This window comes from Lycorma delicatula, chromosome 7, assembly GCF_047948215.1.
Source record: "Lycorma delicatula isolate Av1 chromosome 7, ASM4794821v1, whole genome shotgun sequence".
In the NCBI taxonomy this organism is placed as follows: Eukaryota; Metazoa; Arthropoda; class Insecta; order Hemiptera; family Fulgoridae; genus Lycorma; species Lycorma delicatula.
This window is the reverse complement of record NC_134461.1, coordinates 119,093,325-119,115,360: the sequence shown is the minus strand read 5'-3', so window position 1 is coordinate 119,115,360 and position 22,036 is coordinate 119,093,325. Positions and strand designations below refer to the sequence as shown.

The following is a 22,036-nucleotide window of genomic DNA, read 5'->3' as shown; positions in this document are numbered from 1 at the left end:
TTTATGTATTGTAATCCCCCATCTTGTTAAAATGATACATTTATTTATTAGTTATGATTTTGATTTTTTGAACAAGGACTTATTTATTATGTTTGCCACTGTCTATGTATTCGTATCATAATCTATAATGAAATAAGACCGTAGCATTGCACATCTAACATTTAACTTCAGACAACACAAAACCTGTTTATGAAGCTCAAGAAAGTTCATTTGCTAATTAACAGCAATTTTGTTTTTTAACCACACTGATAAAAAATGTCCTCCATCAGAGGAAAACAAATTATCTAACAGCAGTTGGAACTTCTATAAGTTTCATTTCTTCTGAAGTTAAACATTAGTATGCTTCAACATCACTACCATAACAAGTGTTTATTATTTAGTTTTGAGTAAACTAGCAAGTACTCTTTTGTTAGTGAGACTAGTGTTTACAATTGTTGGACACTACTGTCAAAATACAGATTATTCTGCTCAATCATTCCACATTCCACACTTTTTCAGTCACTTTGTCAAGATTCATATTAAAACGTGATGTACTAGAGGTGACATACTAGATACTTGAAACTGTTTATATAAATGCTTTTTTAATTTTCTTATTTATTATTTTTTTTATTGTTTTGAATTATGCTATTGTTATGTAAAATCATTAACACATTTAAAAATGAATTATAGTACACTATCATTCTTAAATTTTTAAAAAGAGAAGTTGGATTAGGTGTTATTGAATTTGAGGCATTAAAATTATTTTGAATTCCTTTTGTTAGATTGAAAAAGGTTTGTTTGATTAATATATGTCAAAATTTGTATAATAATCTTGTTTTCTTAAACTGATTTGAGTGACAAATAGTAGTAAACTTCTTATTGTATACTCATTAAAATTCTTATGATATTGGAATATGTGGTTTGTATTTATTGATTAAATATTCTATTATTGCAGTTTGTAATGTATTTTTTCAATGCAATATTAGTATTGAACTAAATATAAATTCACAACCTTTGTGAATTCAATGTGCAAAACTTTTAAGTGGATCTTATAGTAACATACAAATTTATTGTATATTTTTAATGTGTGTATTTATAAATTGTTAGACTGAAAAAAAATGTGTATACTCTGAATTGTGTTTTTTATTACCAATTAGATTGCTATAAAAGTTGTATCATTAAATGTTGTATTTAGCTGAACAGTTTTAATTTAAAATTTTAAATTATGTAGAAACACATAATATAATTATGTGTTTCTAATCTGAATTTTGAAAGAATTTTTTCTCTTATTAAACAGGCAGCTAATCTTTTTTATCGTGTTTCTAACATCTTTAGATTTTGATATCTGTTTGGCTTCGTTATGTCTGTTTTCAGTTGCATATGGTGGTTTCTTATATAGTTATAAAATGTCTCAAATGTATAAATCTGATCATGTAACCTAAAGATATATTTTTTCTACAAGCTTTTTAGTCATTGTATGCTCTGGAAATGAGTACTCTTGTTTCAATAATATTTGAATTGAATTACTGATTCAGCTTCTAACTGTCTAAAGTAGCTATACCTACTAGTTTATCTTGATGTACATTATGGTTTCTTTACCAAGTAAAAAAAAAGAATAGTAAAAAACATTCCGTCTCATCGGTTAACTTTGATTGGTTTAGTTAGTTATCACTAATGTTACGTAAAGTGTAGTTTTCAAATTTACCCATCAGTTTGAATTTTTTCTTTCTTGTTGGTTCCTCTTGTGATAATATACAAATTATATCAAAATCGGTAACACAGCAGTTGGTATTCTTAACTAAAAATCAGTCTTGACCAAAATTATTTGTGGTTTATTTGTTAGTTTTAAATTTTTATTCATATTTCTGTTGCCAGTATACCAAGGTAATCCTATTATTGACCTTCGATTTCTTACATTTCTCTCTAATTCCCAGGGATTTTCATTCATCTGAGTGTTTACATTAATTTTTTAAATATTTATATTTTAATTTTGTGTTAAAATTATATTTACATAAGTAGCACAATTAGATTCTCAGATGGAAAATTAATTAAAAAATAATCTGAACTGAAAATTTTACTTAGTTTCTTTGTTCTGATTTATAACATATTTCTTACTCGTGTTATCTTACTATTACATCAGCTAGTTTCTATAAATATTATTATTGCAATTTATCATCCTGAAGTTTGTGATCTCAGGCATGTGTATATATTTATGCAGCACTGTTGTTTTATGTAGATGTGTTTCCATGACTGAGAACTAAAGCTTTTAGAAGGTCTTGCTGTTAGATTGTCACAAAATTATTCAATAAACTGCTGAATTTCCTAGCGGCAGAAAATCAAAACGTTATATAAATCAAAGGTATAATTATTTAAAGGTACAAATATTTTTTGAAATTTTTTGAGTTCAATTATGAATATTCGTGATTCAGTTTTTTTTAATAAAATGTTTGTGAAATGAATTCATAATTCGGTTACAATGAATTCAGTTGTAATGAATATATATAATTTAGTTACGTCTGTTTTTTCATTATATTTCTAATTGATTTATTGCCATTGTTAGACTGTAGCTTATTTCTTAAGTAGCTTGAGGATGATTAAACTGACTATTATGTCAATAGTTATTATTATTATGACTATTATGTGATGATTGTATTGACTATTATTATTGTTTTATATTAAAATATTTTTATTTTATTATGATAATTTTTTTGTCAGTATAATGGTCAGTTTTTTTACTGAAGGCCGTAAAAGTTAGATATGTAACAACTTCTTATTACAGTATTGCTTTTGAGAACAACGGTCATTGAACTGAAACTGATTATTGTGTTCCTCACTTATATTAAGTAAAATTGGAAAAAAACGCTAGTGTCTTCACCAATGTGAGACCATGAAGCTTACATCTAAGATAACTGTAATGGTAACCTCTTAACATGTTTTACCTTTAAGGGCGTCTCCATAAGAATTTTTGTTCACTATACACTTGTTCAGTTACTTCTTCTACTATGCTGAATGATTATTAGTTTTATTATTTTATTAAATTTTTAATTCATAGTTGTTTTCTTTGTTTGCAGAGTAAAGTTATTAGAGTATTAAATTTATGGCAGAAGAATAATGTGTTTGAATCTGATGTAATACAGCCATTGTTCGACTTGGCAGATCCAACGCATCCAATTCACAAGGAACAAGGGAATACAAGTAATGGTCTGACAACAAAGAACACTTCCACTTCTAACAGCACTTCATTAACAAGGACTCCTACTAGTTAGTCATGACTGGTTGATTGAATGTTGTTGGAATTTTTTTTGTTGGAATTTTTAGTTTTTCTTATCTAGTCTTAACCTAAAATCCTAGTATTTCAGATTCTGTTAATGCAAATAGATGAATAACCTAAAGAGTAATAAAATAAATCAGCACTTAAGAATATTTTCTTCCTTAAATCATTGTTACTCATGATTCCCAGTTAAAAATTACATTAAAAAAATTAAAAAGTTTAATTTTTATTGGATGTATCATATTTAAAGTAAAAGAAAAAGGGGGAAAATATGTTATACCTATGTTGAATCACATTGCAATTTTTGTTTTTTCTTATACACATTATACTACATTGTAGATAGTATTTCTGTGTTTATAATATTTAATTAGTTTTAATAACTAAATCTAAGTTATAATTTAACAATAAGAGTTTGAGAAATGTTGTATTACTCTTTTAGGGTATTTATTTATTAATATTGATATCAGTAAATTAGAATAAATATATCTGATGTTGTTTGTATGTATATATATATTTATTTCTTTAAGTTGCTGGTAGTAATGCTTTAAACATTAGATTTTTTATGCTTTAAACAGCCAAGCTGAATTAGATTTTTTTATGAAATTAGGTGTAATGATTAATTAACTTATTAACTGTTCGTAGTAAACATGCTTAAAAGTGTAATATGTCATTTAAAATGATTAGGATTTACAGGAGTAGAAAAAAAGATACATTACACAAATAATGGCATTAACATTTTTATGTTGTAATATTATTTTTAATCACCTATACCTTATCTATTACCGAGCTGCAGTCTGTTCATTTCCTTCTTTCAGATCTCTTCTTTTTGTAATCATATTGGTTTTCCAAGTTGTCATGCCTCTTGCAGTTTTCAGTGAACAAAGGAATTATTCTTTCTTGGTTATTCTGTTGTCTCCTTTTTCTTAGCACATGACAAATTCTCTATCTTCTTTCTAGTAACTACATCAAACCTTGAATAAGAAAAAAGAAAATATTTTATCAGTACTGGTCACCTTTTTTTTTTATTCCATTCTATTTTAGTATTTTGTAATAACTGCTGTACATTTTCGTTACTGTGAGCTGTTAATTATACATAAATATACAAATATTGATTTAGCCACAGGTTTTTCTAGTAACCACCTCTTAAAAACAGATCTCTAAAGCAGTAACATTAACAAAAACTTAAAAAATCTACTTATATCTAGAAAGAAAGATGACTTCTCAAATAGCTGAACAGTTTAAAATAAAATAAAGAATTTATTACAAAAAAGCATTACAGAACCATTTGAGGTAACAAAACCTTATATTTGTAAATTTAGTTAGATTCACAATAGATAACAGTGCTATTCATTGCGGAAAGGAATGTATTCGAAAAAAATGTTGAATGTACATAAAAAAAATCTTCATTATATTTTGCTTCATCTTAGAATAGACTTAGAATTTTATAGCATATTTTTGAAGATAGAAAATAATAAGGTTTTGACAGATATCCTGAAATAATTAGGATTTATGGCTAGTTAGTGAAATAACTAATGGATGGTTTGCTTCTATTCTTATGTTGTTTTTAAATGGATAAATGTGAATTAATTCTCTTTTTTACTAATTAAACTTAATATGATACGTTTTTATGATAATTTGCGTGGCTTCTTTTACTTTTTTTTTGAAATGATCATTTATACATCCAATGATTTTGTATGAATGTATGTATGTGTGTGTTTTCTTCATTTTTTAAACAAATCTTATATGAAAAGTATTTGTTATTAAATCAAATAAATTTTTTAAAGATAAAATGAAACCATTAGGAATTGAGGAGCCATAGCAAGACTAACTGCTTTATTATTTGGGCAGTTAGTTACATTTTGGGTTTGGTGCCTTATAAGAGATTCTTAAATTTGACAGAAAAACATTGCCAGTTGACAGGCAGGCAGGAGAAGAAGACATCCATTAATTTATTATTATTCTCTTCTCTTTTCATTTGTTAGAAGTTAGATTTTATTCATTTTGAGAGAGATATTTTTGGAACTGCATATAACCTTCATTACTCCATTCTAAAATCTTATTTCATAGCAAAATTATTTACATTTCAAAGTTACATAATTACTAAAAGCAGGTTTGGTCAAATTTCCCTTCTTTAGATTTCACTGTAAAGTCATGCATGGCTGTTTTTATATAATCATTAAAATTGGTGCTGGTTTCTTTTATATAATCATTAAAATTGGTGCTGGTTTCTTTGTATATAAAATTATCTTGTGATTGAGAAGGAATTGAGCTTGCGTTTGAAGTTTACTAATATCACATTAAATTTAAGTCTATATTTATATCATTAAGTTGTTGGAGTTCAAGCTTTCATATATGTTAGCACAATAAATAAGATATTTAATTGTTTAATATAGCAATACTCTAGTAATTTTCTAGTATAATGTTATTTTTGATAGTTATGATTTTTATTTTCTTTCAGAAAATAATTTTTTATTTCCTTTGTTTGTTTTTTATGAGTGTGTTTAGAACTAATAATTGTTTATTTTGGTATGAAATCAGGTCACCGTTTTATTAATTACAGAATAAGATGTTTATGTAGTAGCTACTCATAGCTTCACATGCATACTTGTCATGTAGCTTGTGTTTTGACTCTCATTTGCTTGATTTTCATTTTTGGTAGCTCTTGATACTATTTGATGTTCAGCTTGTGGGTTTTTATAGCCGACATATTTCTCTAAAAAAAAGAATGAAAATAAAAAAGATTTATCGATAAATACTCTTCTCTGTTTCTTTGTGGACAAAGAAACAGAGAAACTTTCAGAACATGTTCTTCTGGAGAAAATAATGCAAAAAGTTCATATAAACATAAGTCTGGAAACACTTTGTTTTTGAGTTACGGCTAACGAAAGTTGTCGTCCATATTTCAGCTCTTATAATAAAAAGAAGCCCTACTGTAATTTTTGGGAGTCAAATTAAGAAATAAAGTTATGATTTCTTATGTAATTTTAGTTGAGAAATAGGATAAAACAGGTCCCAGATTTTTAACTGTAGTAGGTTTTAATATATTTGATGTTAACACAAAATTCAATGTCAAAAAACAATTTTTTTTTTCAGGCTTGTAGTACAATAAAATTTTAAATGACTAATAAATGCAGAAGATTTAGTAATAAAACTTGTGGAGAATTTAATTTGGAGAAAATTAATGTAAATATAGCCAATAAAAAGTAAATAAAATCTTCTAAAAATCTGTGTATTGAAGAAAACAGATGAAAAATAGACAGAAAATTGTAGTATTCTTTCTGTACCTTAGAAACATTTTTCTGAATATAGCAAAACAAAAAAATAAAATAAATGAAATGATAAATAGTAACAGAATAACAAATTCCAGTTACTGTATTATTCTAAATTCTCTCCTTCACAATGTAACATTGTGAAGGAATGAATAAGTCAGTCACTCTGCCTGACTTAAAATGTTTCTGCTGGTTTTCTGTATCATCTCAGAATTGTTTCATATAAATTTAAGTAGCATTTTGTATTTTAATGAGAACTCTTCTTTAGCATTAACTTTTTGTTGATATACATTGTTTTCATATTGCCCCAAATGAAATAATCTACTGGCATAAGTCAGGTGATTGTGGTGGCCAATTGATTGGTTCATCATGTCCAATCCAGTATAAGAAATTAGCATTGAAGGGATTTCTAAAGAAAAATGTGGCATTGCACTATTGTGCGGAAAAATCATTTTCAGTCTAGTTTGTAAAGGTACATCCTCCAAAAAAGCCAGCAAATTATTTTTCAATAAATTAACATATGCATCTCCCTTAAGGTTTTCATTGAAAACAAATGGTCCCAGAATTTTATCAGTAATAATGTTACACCAAATATTAGTGTGAAATCTATGTTGGAAACTAGTTTCCACCATACGTGTGGCTTATTACTGATAAGTAATAAGTCACACTTTTCATTCCATAAATGACAGTTTTTAGAATTGAAGACCCCATTTCTCGTAAAACGGGCTTCATCAGTAAATAAAATTGTATTTACCTCATCAGCATTGTCTAGAAGCCAATGACACAAGTTTAACTGCTGGGGGTAATCTTTTGGCTTCAAATTTTGAACCTTCTGCAGTAGGAAAGGATATAGATTTTATTTTTGTAGGGTGCATCGCACTTTGTTTTTTGACAAACCAGTGGGACATAAAATTCACTTTGTACTAGTGTCTGGGCTACGCTGAATCACACGATGATTTACTTTGTGTTTACTTGAAATGAGCCTTTCGTTTGTAAATGCCGATACACCAAAGAATGTTTAAAAGAATGTATGTTTATTAGATACAGCATATGATTCTCTGTCTATTTTTCTTCAGTAAAAAACCGATCTTAATAAGTTTTTATTTACTTTTTATTGGCTGTATTTACATTAATTTTCTCAGAATTAAATTCTCTACAAGTTTTGTTACTAAATCTTCTGCATTTATTAGTAATTTAACCCACTCAAACCATATGACGCCCAGAGGTCATCACATGATTTTTTGGCACATAAATCATGACGACCTGAGGTTGCAGTGCTACGTATACATGTATATATTTCAGTTTGTAGCTCATAGGTGGCATTATAATGTATTCTAAAGTGAAGTGCCGACATGTGATTTTTGTAAATCCCACTTTCTAGCCTGCTCACTGCTTCTTATCAAAATAAAATAATCTCTGTTCATATTTTTTTGATGACCCAATAATCATCATGGTGGATAAAAGGTTTTGTGGTGATGATGGTGATGTACTATGTAATAGATCTAAACGATCAAGATTTGGAATAAAATTTGTGAATCTAGTTCAGGCTATTGTTTATATTTCAAAATGTATATAGGTGATGATATGACAAATCCTACTCTTCTGTCAGTACTAATGTTGTGATTGTCATGTATGAACCATTGTTGGACCGAGATCACACATTGTTTTTAGATAATTGGTATTCTTCTCCAGATTTATATAGAAGGCTAACAGAGAGAAAAACAAATGCGATTGGAACTGTGGGACATTTTCAGCGAAAAATCTTTCTTTGTTGATTTTTTGTGTACTACTATGTTCTCCAACTTACTGCCAAGGGATTTAAATATGATTTCTAAGTCAGCAGTGTAAGAATGTAAATATGATATTGGGTTAAAAAGCTATTTTACAAACCTAAACAAAATTTTTTTAGACACCTAATTTTGTGTTTTACATTGGATGTCTTAAAAAACTATTCAAGTTACAATTCTGGGGTCTGTTTTATCCTGTTTCCCAGTTCACAACTTACTTACTTAAGAAATCAATTTTAATTCTTAATTTGGGTACCAAAAATTACAGTAGGGCACTTTTTGTTAGAAGAGCTGAAATCTGGGTAAAAACTTTTGCTAGCTGTAACTTGAAAAAAGCGTTTCCATACCTATGATTATATGAACTTTTTTTGTTATGTTCACCCATAGAATATGTCCTGAAAGTTTCTCCGTTTCTTCATAGGACACCTGTATAATTATTAAAAAAAAGTAGAAAAAAGTTATTGCCCGAAAAATTAAATTTTTTCTAAAAATTTAATTTTAAATTCTTTCTAAGAATTTAATCCACAAGAATTGATCTGTGTAAAATTCATGCTGTGTCGTGACAAAAATGTATGATTAAGTAAAAATATTATTAAATACGTGTAATAAGATGAAGCTATGATTTATGAAAGAAAAGTAGTTCTGTAATATACTTTATGTTAAAAAGATCCTTCTTTCTTTAAATATCTCTTGTGGTTTTTTTTTACACACCTGTAATAGTTCTTTTGTATTCATTATCTATGCCTATATTTTTGTGTTACGAGGGTGAATCAAATTTAAACAGCAATTTTGCTATTCTATGCAGCAAGCAGTTCCAAGCTGGATGGCGGAGTGAGTGGGAGTTAATGTTAAGTGTCGTAGAGAGGGGGAACCAGCTTGGTTAGCTTCTCCGCTCTGTTCTGTCATCAGTACAGCAATGAGTGAGCAAGAGGTTCTGTCTGTTACACAATATATAATTGTAAAGTTTTTAACTAATGAAGGCGTTAAACCCAGGGAAATTTTAACTCATTTAAAGATACAGTTTGGGGATACTACATTGCCCCAGAACTGTTTATACATGGGCCAAACAATTTAAGGGCGGGTGAGAAAGTGTAGAAAGCGAAAGTCATATAATTTTTAGTTTTTTCAAAGTCAGAATAGGGAATTTTTATCCAGAATGGGAACAGCTTATTTCATTTTAATTTTGTACTATCAATTTATAAATACGCTAAAATAAACATTGCTTTTCATCTAAATATTAAATAACCTCTCGAGAATAGGCTCAACCTTCCTTTGAAAAAATTCTGTCTCTGTAATATATAGTATGCAGAAGTATCCAGCTAAACTCTGAAATGAAAGATGGGTTGTAATTAACTGGATACTGTAATTGAACGATATGTAGCTATGAAAGCATTCTATAAACAAGACTATGACAAAGAGTTTTGACCACGATTATTATATAATCATGCTCTATTTTATGGTAGATAAACAAGAAAGGAAAAGATAATATGCTTTTAAAATATAATGTACAGGAGAATATTGAAAAAAGTAGGTGGATTGATAAGTTTGGAAATAAAGAGGAAGTGTAGAAGAGAAACATTTGGCAGACCTGGATGATCCAGTCATTTGAACCATATTCTAGGTTAGCATTGTTAATAGTGAGAATTCTTGAGGGTAAAAACTGTAGAAGTAGATAGAGATTTGATTTTATAAAACGTAACTTAGAATAATAGATGTCATAGATATATAGAGATAAAAAAGATCAGCACAGAACAAGAAAAAATTGGGATCATACCAGTTGAATGTTCGCTTACTCCTAAAAAATAAAAAAAATATTTATGAAACATGCTGTCTTGTTAAAAACAAATCATAGTTGCTGGATATGTTAAAGGTTCTCTAACATTGGAGCATTTGTTTTATCCATTTTAAAGTCGCTTAACTAGGTATTGCAGGCACTTAGAATTAAAACAAATTAAGACATTATTTCAATTTTTTTTTTTTCAAGGTAATGAGAATAAGCAACACTTAATTTTTTTATGTTTGAGTTTTGGTTAGAAAGTTTGGCTACCAGTACAATAAAGTGGCGGTGTAACTAAATTCAAGCAAATTCTGATATAAAAGTATAAACTAATGAAATTTAAAGAAAGGAGCTATGTTAAAATAGATATTATAATAATTAGAGAAAAAAATGGTCATAATTTGTGTATAGAAAGAAAAAAATTAATTTAAAACTAGTTGGTCATTTCAATCTTTTAAGCAATCATAAGTAGGTGCTAAGAAACGTATGTGATAAAAAAAATTGTGTTTTTAAGTAAATAAACACTATCACTAGTGTTTTTCAAACACTAAAACCACTATAGTTTTTAAAAACGTAGTTTGAACATTCAACTGACCAAAGAAAAACTCTTCTATGAATAAAAGTTATCAAAGGGGATTACCATTTAAAGTTTTTATAATCAATTTTTAATAAATTAAAAAAAAAGTTTTTTCTTTATGTAATTGTAAGCATCACCATAATGCTTTGAAAGTTTATTTCAATGATTTTGACTTGACCAGATAGTATATCTAATAATCTTGGAGATTCCAGTCATTGATTTCTTAACATTGTTAAGTTCATCAACTGTTAACATTAATAAACCATATTGCATTTTCACTTACCTATCCACCATTTTGACAAAAGTAATTAAACAAATGTTTTACAGTGTAGTGACAATTACACAAGAATAATTTCAAAATAACTTTCCATCTCTTCATAGGAATTTATTCTAGGATATAACCACCTGTCATATGTAAAAGCTTATTTAATGTTTCTATGCAACAAGTAGTTTGTGAATAAGTTTGTCATATTGTATAATTAGTAGTGCTACTTGTGAATAAGTTTGTCATATTGTATAATTAGTAGTGCCAATTTCTGAGTAGTGTAACTTACAAATTGATAAATGGATGATTCAATAAAACAGGTAATTCTTTAAAGTTTAGTAGCTTTTTATTTATAGACTTAAAATAAACTTTACTGCAAATTGGTAGTTTATTGAATAATATTTTTCTGTATCTTAGAACATTCTGATCACTTTTAATTCAAGTATTTTTTAAGTTGAATTTTTATTATTTTACATTAGTCATAGACATCAGTCACAGATTCCTAAACATCAGTGACTGATGTTTAGGAATCTGTGACCGATGTTTTCTTTTAGTTCTTAACTTTTTATGAAAATGGATTACAGAATACCTTATCTTCAAATAGCCCCACAAAGAAAAAAATAGCATGCTATAGGGGTGTAGTAGTCTCATAGGTCAAGGAATGTTGCTATACATGTAGAAAACATGAACTGGATACAGTCATTTAAATGTATTCATTGATTGTCTAGCAGTGTGACTGGTCCCCCATCATGTTGAAACTATATGTCAAGGTTTAATTCAGATTTTTCTGATGTTTAAGGAGACAGAAATTTTTGGTTGATGATAATTAATTCACCATATAAGCATATGAAAAATACCTTGCATGACTGATCCAAACTCAGGACTTTCTGGATGATAGGTTGAAACTGTGGCATGGAGATTAGAATTATTTGTCATGCACACTAGTTGCTCTGATGCGACTATAGTTGCATTCTTATCACTGTTATTAAAGAGATGCAGGCCAATTGTTTCAGAGGGTACTAATGCATATCACACAGTGGTGAATTTAGTGTATTAATTAGTTTCTTGATATGTTTAATTTGAATTGTTTGTTGCCATCAAAGTTTTGTTTATTCACATTTACACATAAGTAGAAACCATAAGTTATTTACTGCTCATTTGCATATTATGAATAATATCTTCATTAACTTCTTGTTCACTGTCATTTAAGTCTAATACATAAATTTTATATGGATACTTGTGTTAGTCCTTATGAAGAACACTTCAAACACTTCATTGAGAAGCTTTGTGTAACTGAATTATGGCGGATAAACTGTTTGGGCTTATTAGCATTGTAGATGGTACTTCATCTATGTTTTCTGATGTAGGTAGATTATTTTCTTTTCAAAGCTAAATCAGTTTTTTTAACCAAACTAGTGGCATCACAACATTCTAGTTGATGTTATATGTGACATTAAAATTATAATTGTACCGCCATGAAAATATACCATTTTCATTATATGTTTAATTGTAAATGCTGTTCATCCATCCCATGCTCCATCATAAAAAAGTAGTATATAAATAAGATCTATTGTTATTGATTGTTAACAACCGTAATGTTATTAAAAAATAACAGTGATTAATTGCATTTTAATGGCTCACCCATGTATATACAATAGAAAGAACTGTACAAAGTTATAAAAATGATATATATGTGGTCATTGTATTGTTTTGAAATACGTATTTTTTGTTTTAGGTGTTAAGCCTCTACCTCAGGTAAAATCAGATGGAACCCCATCATGGTTAGGTAACTTATCAACAGACACACCAAATAGTAGCTTGTTACAGTTGAGCAGTAGTTCAGCAGTCACACCCAATAAACAGGTTAGTTAAAACAGTGTTTTGTTGTAATCTGTAATTAACTACAAACTAATTAGTAATTTTCTTGTAAATGGTAAGTAATTTGTTGTGTTTGTTGTAAAATATTGTGGGTGAAAATCTGATGATGTACTTGATCATAGTAGAAAAGAATGCCCTTTTATTATTTTAATGTTTTGCAGTTTTATTTACTGATAGCCTGCAGGTAGAATTGATGTGTATATACGTTTAATCCACTGCCAAATAGCTTTGTTATTTTTTAGGGTTGCCAGGCCAGAATATTTTGTTAATTAAAACCCAACACTAAATGGTGTTAATTTATAAGAGCTGATTGGTTGATTGCAATTACTACTTATAATTAACTTGTAAACTGTAAGAAAGTTGTAAGCTCAGGTATACTCTTTTTTTTAAAAAAAAAAAACTCCTGTTAATGTTAGTATTTGATTTATGAATTTGTCAGTCTAGAATTACATAGCAGATGAAGTAGAAATAGTGAATCAGTAAAAACTTGTTAATTTTTAAATAAAGTTCATGTAATATGTGGCACTGGAACTCAATTATGGCTGCATATTTTTAATGAAACATGTAGCATATGATAATTTCAATTTTGTAAGTAAAACAGTACTTCTTTACCAGAAGTACTGTAGGTGAAAGAAATTCTATCTATTATTGACACTCCATCAATAATTTTCCCAGTTAGAGATATATGGTATAAATTTTTATTTTGCAAGCAAACAAGATATATTGTCACTAAGATTCATTCGTAATTGTTGCATATGTATGATCATCATAGTATAAGCATCAGCGCTATGAAATATTACTGGAAATGTGGATAGGTGTGCATGGATGTGTGTGGCAACAGGAGGAAAGAGTGACATTTGACATCACTGAACTTTGTGAAAAGTTACTTGTATCAAGTCATGCATGATGTCATTTCATGATTAACTTTTAAATGAATTTCTATAATTTTTGAGAATAACTTCTATTGGTTCAAAACAGACAGGCAAGATTTCTGTAAATTTTGTGTAAGTTTGATATTGAATCAACTGGACTTGTAAAAAAAACTCAAGGAATATACATGACCTTTTTGTATTCCTTAAGTACTGCAATATGAGGCACTACAATATCATTGACAGAATTGTGAGTGGATGAGGCAAGGATGTTGTGAATTTCATGAATGTAGAGACCATGAAACAGCTCAAAAAATGGGTGGATGTAACTCATTTTTGTTTATTTATCATATAGTTACCATTATAGACATTATAATAATTGTCATAATATTATTCATAAAACTAGTACAGTATACTAAAAACTAAAACAACAATAATAGATTTATAAAATAATATAAATTTCATAATACAATAATGTGATTTATTTTATACACAAAAAATTTATTTTGTACAGAAAAAAAATGTCAAGAATCGCAATAACACTGTTTTTCAATTTAAACAAAAACATTGTTTGACCACTGTAAAAAGTTTTCAAAAGAATAAAAGTCTGCCATAAAAAGTTCATACTTAAATTTGCTTTTAAAGTCTCTTCAGGGTAGTTTCTTAATGCTACAAACAATCTTGTTATAGAATGTTAAGCCCAATAATAAATATTCAAATTAATAAGCAAGTCTCAAAACACAATCCTTCAAACTACAAAGCAAGAAAAGACCACCACTTGGTCACCACTTGGGTTGGTAAACGTACAGTTTACCAATGAACCAATATTTGGTAACCAGTTTAGAGCTGAATCAATAACTACTTAGAATTTTAATATACAATTGTTTTTATTATCCTCAATGTCTCATAAAGCTAGATTTTTCTTGGTTAAGAACTAATTTATTATGAAAAAAAATCAACCCATAATCATATTGACTTCATCATATGCATATATGTGAACAAGATCATTTAAAGAGCTGCTGACTTTGACCTTTGTTATATCATGTGATCTTGTGTCACCAGATGTGAATTTTTTATTTAAGCTACTTTTTTTTATCCAAGCCTACATTCAAATCATTTATAAGATATACAGGGTGTCTGAGACAAAATACCCTAATTTGAACTGTCTGTAATACTACATATATTTGATGCATTAAGAAGATTGAAACAATAGTGGATACACATAATTATGAAGTTTTGCTTGTGCGATCACACCATTTCTACATGTGCCCCACAAGTGGCACAGAGGATGTCTAATTGATACTCAATTTCTCTCCAGGTAGCCTGCAGCATCTGTGGTGTAACTGTCTCGATAGCAGCTCTAATCTTCTCACAATCTGTTCCAGAGTTGTTACTTTGTCCTTAACATACCCCCACAGGAAGAAATTCATAGGAGTAATGTCAGGTGACTGGGGTGGTTAGAGAATTGGGCCACCTCTCCCAATCCATCTTTGTATAAATTTGTCAGTCAATGTGTTCCAGACTTCCAAATGCCAGTGTGGAGGTGCTCCATCCTGCTGGAAGAGCAGGTTCGGGTGTCGATGTCGTATCTGAGGGAACACAAAATTAACATATCAAGATGTGTGTGACCAGTGATAGTTGCCTTTGCAAAGAAAAAATGTCCAATAACTTCATCCTTCATTAAGCTACACCATACTTTGACCTAGGGGCAATCTTGATACTGTATGGTCTTTTGAGGATGTTGACTACCCCATATTCACACATTGTGTCTGTTGACCTTACCACTGAGGTGAAATGTTTACTCATCAGAAAACATAATCTTGGCTAAAAAGTTGTCTTATCTCAATGTGCTGAAGAATGTCTTTGTTAAATGTTGCTCGTTTGGGTTTATCGTCGGATTTCACTTCATGTAACAATTGCAATTTGTATGTATAAAGCTAAATGGGCAAATTTGAAATGGGTCGACAATTTGAGGTATCATCAACATCACCCTTCTTATATGAGGAAAGAACAGTAGCCAGTTTGAATCCATCAAGAAAAACTGATAATCTTGATTCATTAAGAACATTAAATGTTTAGAAATAACTGGAAGTGTGTGTTTGATCAACTTACTTGTTAACCCATAACGATCCAGGCAGTTACTATTCTTTAAGGAATTAATTATGTTTATTATTTCTGTAATGTCCAATAGATAAAAGGAAAAGGAAAGTTCAGTGCCACTACTTGTCTGTTTAAAATTAGAATACTTTTTTGTATTACTTGGCAAATTAAAAGTGACTTTTCTTGATAAGTCAACAAAAAATTGAGTAGTCATCACAAGTCAGTTTATCAGAATGTTTAACTGAATTCTGGTTGTCCATCTTTCATTCATTCGATTCATCACATATAGACATGTTCACCACTTTGATGAACATGTCTATATTTAATACCTCAATAATAGATCCAAAATATTAACTTTATTTCGTAAAGATTTTATATTCCAAGAAAATAAATAATCATTACTACTATCACCATGACTGCTACCATTGTCATTATTGTTATAGTATATGTAATATCTAAAGACAGGTCTGTTAGTACACTATGGCATCCTTACACTGCTCTTAACATCACTCAATGACTTCTCATACCAGCAGCCATAGTAGTGTATTGCAAAAATCTTCAATTAATTTGCACTGTATCTAATTATGATGTCATTATTATAGTAACAAAATATGTTCTGGTAATTTGTTATTACAAAATAAAATTATTATTTTGTTCAAGATGTATATGAAGTAATTTATTTATTTATTGAAAGTATATGTTCTTTTTTTTCTTTCTCATTTATTTAGCAGCTATAGCTATATAGAAGGAAAGTATGGTGATCGTTCAAAATTGAACATATCTAGTTTTCATAAAATTTTGACAGATTGACTCCCAAGGACCCCAGAAAACTGAAAAATGATATTGGTCAGAATCGGGTATATCCAGTTTTCACTGAATCTTGACAAATTGCCTACTTAAGGACTCCAGAAAAGCGAAAAATGGCATCAAAATTTCTATGACAAAATGTGCATATGTATGTTGGTGTGTAAATCGCCTTATATCTTTATAACTACTTGACCAATTTTCACCAAACTTGGCTATAATATTTCTATATATGGGCATTGATGCTATTAAATTTTTTAAAGGAAAAAAACAATTGTCTCCAGATTTTTCATAATTGAGGTTATTTTTTTTTTTATATAATTTTGTGAATATTAATAAACAACTTTTGTAAAAAAAACTTTTTTTTCTAAATTTCACCCCTTTCCCTAAAATTGGTTTTAATTTTGAAGAATTAGAAGGCAGTGCAAGGGGTGATTTTCATTAAATTTTTTTATAAATATTTTTGTGAACAATTATAAAAAATCTGATGTGGACACCACATGACTTCCTTGTACGACTATTAAATTACATATACACATTTTTTGCTGGACTTCATTTAAACTTATTTTATTTGAAAGTGAAGTATGATTCTCTAATTGTTTAATAAAGTGGACAGTACACAATTGCTAAAATATTAGTTATTAACATAAAATATTTTTACAATTACACCTCAAATCAACAATTTTACTTGAAATATTAGGATAGAGTAAAATTTCCTTTAATACTAATTAGATAAATGTATGCCTTATATCTATATAATACTATGTTTTTTTTTAAAATTATTATGATGTAACCATCAACAAAATGAAAACTAAACCAATTATCAGATGTTTCACCAAATCTGATATGGACACCACATGGCTTACTTATATGCCTATTAAATTACACATACATATTTTTTTTAAATGTGCATAACATTTTTTTTTTAATTGTACATGATATTTAAAAAAACTTCTGATATTTTTTCTTATATTTTCTTTTTTTATTGTTATTGAATTATTTATTGTAAAATCAGAGGTTAATAATTATGAGAGGGTGCTGAAAAGTTCGTGGTTTTGCCTATAAAGAATGGAGCCAGAGTTTTGAAATAATCTATTTATTCAATATATTCTCCCCTGAGAGTGATACACTTGGTACTTTGTTGTTGCAGCTTTTCTAGTCCGTGCAGATAAAAGTCCTGTGATTGGTTGCGAAACCAGCTCTCTGGAGCCTCTTTGACATCTTCAATGTCCTCAAAATGAAAAGAAACACCCTTCAGGTGTTTCTTCAAGTTCAGAAACAGATAATAGTCCGAAGGGCCTAGGTCTGGTGAGTAAGGAGGATGGTTGACCAGTTGTAAGCCCAGGGTCGTCAATTTAGCAGCCACAACGTTGGATGTATGCGCAGGTGCATTGTCATGCAACAAAAGGATTTCTTTGGCTAACTTCCCCCCAAGTTTCTTCTTAATTGCCTCCTTCAACTGGTCCAGCAGGTTAGCATAATATTGTCTGGTTATAGTAGATCCCTGAGGTAAATAGTCTACCAACAGAATGCTGTCTTTGTCCCAGCAAACTGATGCCATCACTTTTTTGGGCGATTTCTGGGTGTGAAACTTTTTGGCCGCAGGGAACTGCTGTGGTGCCATTCTTTTGACTGTTCCTTGGTTTCAGGATCAGAAATGTGAAGCCATATTTCATCCTCAGTCACCAACCTAGCCAAAAAGGCCTCTGGAGCTTCAAAATGCCACAAAACAGCTTTGGATGTCTCAGTTCATTCCATCTGTTGATCACAGTTCAAACATTTGGGCACCCACTTTGGTGAAAGCTTGCGCATGTCTAGGATTGTGGTAATAATGAAATCATCACACTCTCTGGGCTATCTTTTGGGTGGATATTTGCCAGTCCTCAAGAATGAAACAGCATTGCATTTTGCAGTGAGTTGAAATTTGAGGGCGCCCACTGCGGGGCTCATCTTCAGAAGTGAAATAACCAGTCTTGAAACGATATATCCAAGTTTTCACAGTGCTGTAGGAAGCACACTTCTCCCCCATTGTTTGTGACCTCTCATTGTGAATGTCCTTTGCTGACTTTCCCTGAAGAAACAAAAACTTCATGATAACTCGTAACTGCACTGACGAGAAACTTGCTTGAGACTCTGCCATCTCGGCTTTCATCTACAACAGAAAAAGTTGTATGAATCCTGGACACCTGATATTTGCACAGTTACATACAAAAGATTTCAAACTTTCAAGTGAACCCAAAGTTGTTTTCTATTTCAACCACAAGGCATCAAAGCCAGGAACTTTTCAGCACCCCCTTCGTATTAATAAATCAATATATTTAATTTAAAAAAAAAAAAGCATGAAGTTTGATTCGAACCAATATGCCTTCCTCTTATGAGATCCAAATAAATTCATTAATTAAAATTTCATTTGGCTGTAACTCTGGAACCATTGAAAATAAGCACCACTTATGATACATTGTTGAAAAGTTCTCAATGAAAACATATTACTGTAGTTAAGAAAAGTCCAAAATTCAAATTTTTATTGGATTTTGGGCTTTTTGGACACTTTTGGTTCAGTTGATTGTCATCAAAATGGGAGGTGCACTACTAGATGTTAGAATAGTTCTATATCCCAAATTTCAACATTCTACAGCTATTCATTTTTGAGTTATGTGAGGTACATATGTAAGTCTCTACAGACGTCACGCTGAAACTAGTCAGAATTGATTCAGGGATGGTCAGAATGGATATTTTTGTTGAAATCTGAAACCTGAAATATTTTGCAATCACAATACTTTCTTTATTTTGTACAAGGAAGTAAAAAAGTTTTGTGTAAAATGTTTTTTGCTAAATTGTACCCCCACTCAAAAAAATAGTAATAATTTTGAAACATTGTAGAAGACAGTACAGTGGGTCATTTCAGTTTTATTATTAGCATCTTATTGAATCCACAAATTTGTTCCCTATCAAAGTGGGGTCCTAACCCAGTCGCTCCCCCTTACACACTCCACATCACATTTAGTGGCCACAGACTACGCTGTAGCTGTCTGCTATGTTGTGACATGACAGGTGAGCAGTAGAATTAAATAAACGAATAATATTTAAAGTGTAAAAATTTACTTAATGTGGCTGCTAGTACTGCCACATTCACATGATTGAAATATAGTATTTGCACTGTAGTTTGAAACATTGCATTAAATAAACAAAATATATTTAAATAAAATGATAAATATTTTAAATTAAGTTATGTGTGTGTAAGCCATGTATCAGAAAAAAACTGTGTGATGGGAAAGGCCTACAACTGTGTTGATAACTTTTTTTCAAGTATGTTAAACTAAGGTTTTGCTATAAATAAACAGTAACAATAATGTAATATAAAAGTATATGAAATGAGTTGTTTATTTATTTTATTACAGGGTATAATGTTATGATTTTCTGTGAAGTGGGATAGTTAAATAACACATACACACCTATAACTAATATGATTGTGAACTTTGTAGGCCTACAAAATAAAAATATTAAATATTAAATTGTAAAGAAATACATAAATAAATAAAGTGTTAAAGAAGCGTGAGTAAGAATAATATAATTATAATCATTATTAAATTTATTCTAAAAAACAATCATGAATACTACAAAGATACTAATTTTATAAACATAAAATATAAAATGATTTCATACAAAATAATTTATATAGTAGTTCAAATAAATAAATACAGTAGAATAAGTAAATAACAGATGAAATAAATAATTAAACGAAATAGTAAAAATAAATGAATATGGTAGAATAAACAATTATAAAAAAATAATAATAAATACAAGTCTGTTTCATTTTGAGGTCTTAATTTGTCGCAACCAGTAGCAAGTGTTCCTCGTGCTGGGTTGCAGAAGTGGTGTTAGAGGCAGCTTGTAGGCAGGATCCATCTTAAGATTTTACATACAGTATAGAAGTTTGTTTGTTAGTTAATTTTTGTTTAACATCTTTAGGTTTTAAACCATCATCAGCTGGAAACTGAGCTTCATAGACCTCATACCCACTAAAACACCAATATCATGATTTGAATTCAATTTATTTTAAAAGTAAGCTCCCTTATGTTATGCCCTCCCATTCTAATCTCTCGCTCCTAAAAATGACAATTTACAGAAGACTTTATGACTTGCTCAGAAGGATGCTTTTCCCAATCATCTGTCAGTGGGAAAACCCAAAAAGGAAGAACCTGTTAAAACAAGATACGATGAGGAGCAATTTTTTCCAGTATCAGTTGCTGAGAAGGAGACCAAAGACTGGTAAAAAGTTTCATGTACAGTAATAAGGGAACAGTTTTTTATATTAGCAGTACCATTTTTAAAGGAATAATAAAATTGACCAGTTCTGCTGTGAGTTTTGTTTTACCAGTCTTTAACAGGTCCAGACCATGATTAGTAAAATCTCTTTTTTTTAGTTTATTATTCAAATATAAAAAAGAAATTCCTAAATCACTTTTTCTGAATTTTGCTTAAGAACAGAATTAACAACTAATATTTCCTCTGCTTGAACACTGTCATAATGATTAAAAGTATTTGCAAAAACTATTTTATTTTGTACCTTGCTAAAAGTGACTTAAAACTTTTAGTTGTCTTAAGCAAGGACAAACTGATCGGCAGTTTTCCTACATTATTACAATCCCCTATTATAACAGTTTAATTATTTTCATTCATTGCCCCGCTAAATATTTCAAACTATCAAACATTAACACAAAAGCTTTGCTCTGGGTTTATGAAAGAGTTAACACTAGAAAAGTTCTCATTAAATAAATCTGGTAATTTCTTCTGTAGGTTTTGCCTTTCATTCAAAGTAAGAATCCTTTTTTTCTTGAAATCAACCTTAAGTTACTCTACAGCTATGTCCTTTTTCAATGAAGAAGCTGTGAATGGTTCCCTAGAAAAATCACCAAGATCATTTCCAGATACAGAGAGCAAATGATCACAGATTTTCCTGACCAATCACTTCGTCAGCAGTTCCACAATTTTCCACTGAACTGTTAGAATGCTTAACCATTACAATACCCAGACATAAAATCATGAATGTCCCCAACTGCTGAATTTTTTTCTGATGGTTCTTAATTTGTAAATCTCTTAATTTATTTTTTCAATTTTTAGTGATTCCAACTTATCAGTGAGATTTGAAATATTTAAATTTAGCTTATTATTAATTGCAATTAGTTCATTTAGCTTCTGTTTAAGCTTTAACTTTTTTTTTGTTCTTCATTGTTCAAGAGTAAAACTGTTTGTGATTTCACTTCTCAAAAAGTTTTCCTTTTCCAACCTGGTTTTTGAACGTATAATTATTGTTTTTTATAAGTGCGGTCAAGTTATTATTAACTTTATTACTGCATCCAATTTTTTTTAGCACACTTACAATCTGAGGCAGAATTCTTACCACAGAATCTTCTGAATATAACATCCATTAAAAATTTCAGTTCTATATATATATATATG

The 22,036-nt window shown here is 29.4% G+C and overlaps 1 protein-coding gene across 5 annotated transcripts in view; it reads left to right on the top strand.

Annotated features, from left to right (window-relative positions):
- The window catches only part of Isha (Insulator su(Hw) mRNA adaptor), a 113,413-nt gene that overhangs the window by 19,304 nt on the left and 72,073 nt on the right, over nt 1-22,036 (top strand). For 3 of the 5 annotated variants that reach the window (XM_075371880.1, XM_075371879.1, XM_075371878.1), the window contains exons 4-5: nt 3,051-3,240; nt 12,661-12,788. In XM_075371880.1, coding sequence (XP_075227995.1) covers nt 3,051-3,240; nt 12,661-12,788 — 318 coding nt within the window. The remainder of the gene's footprint in view (nt 1-3,050; nt 3,241-12,660; nt 12,789-22,036) is intronic. The other 2 variants (XM_075371882.1, XM_075371881.1) reach the window with 2 other exon arrangements.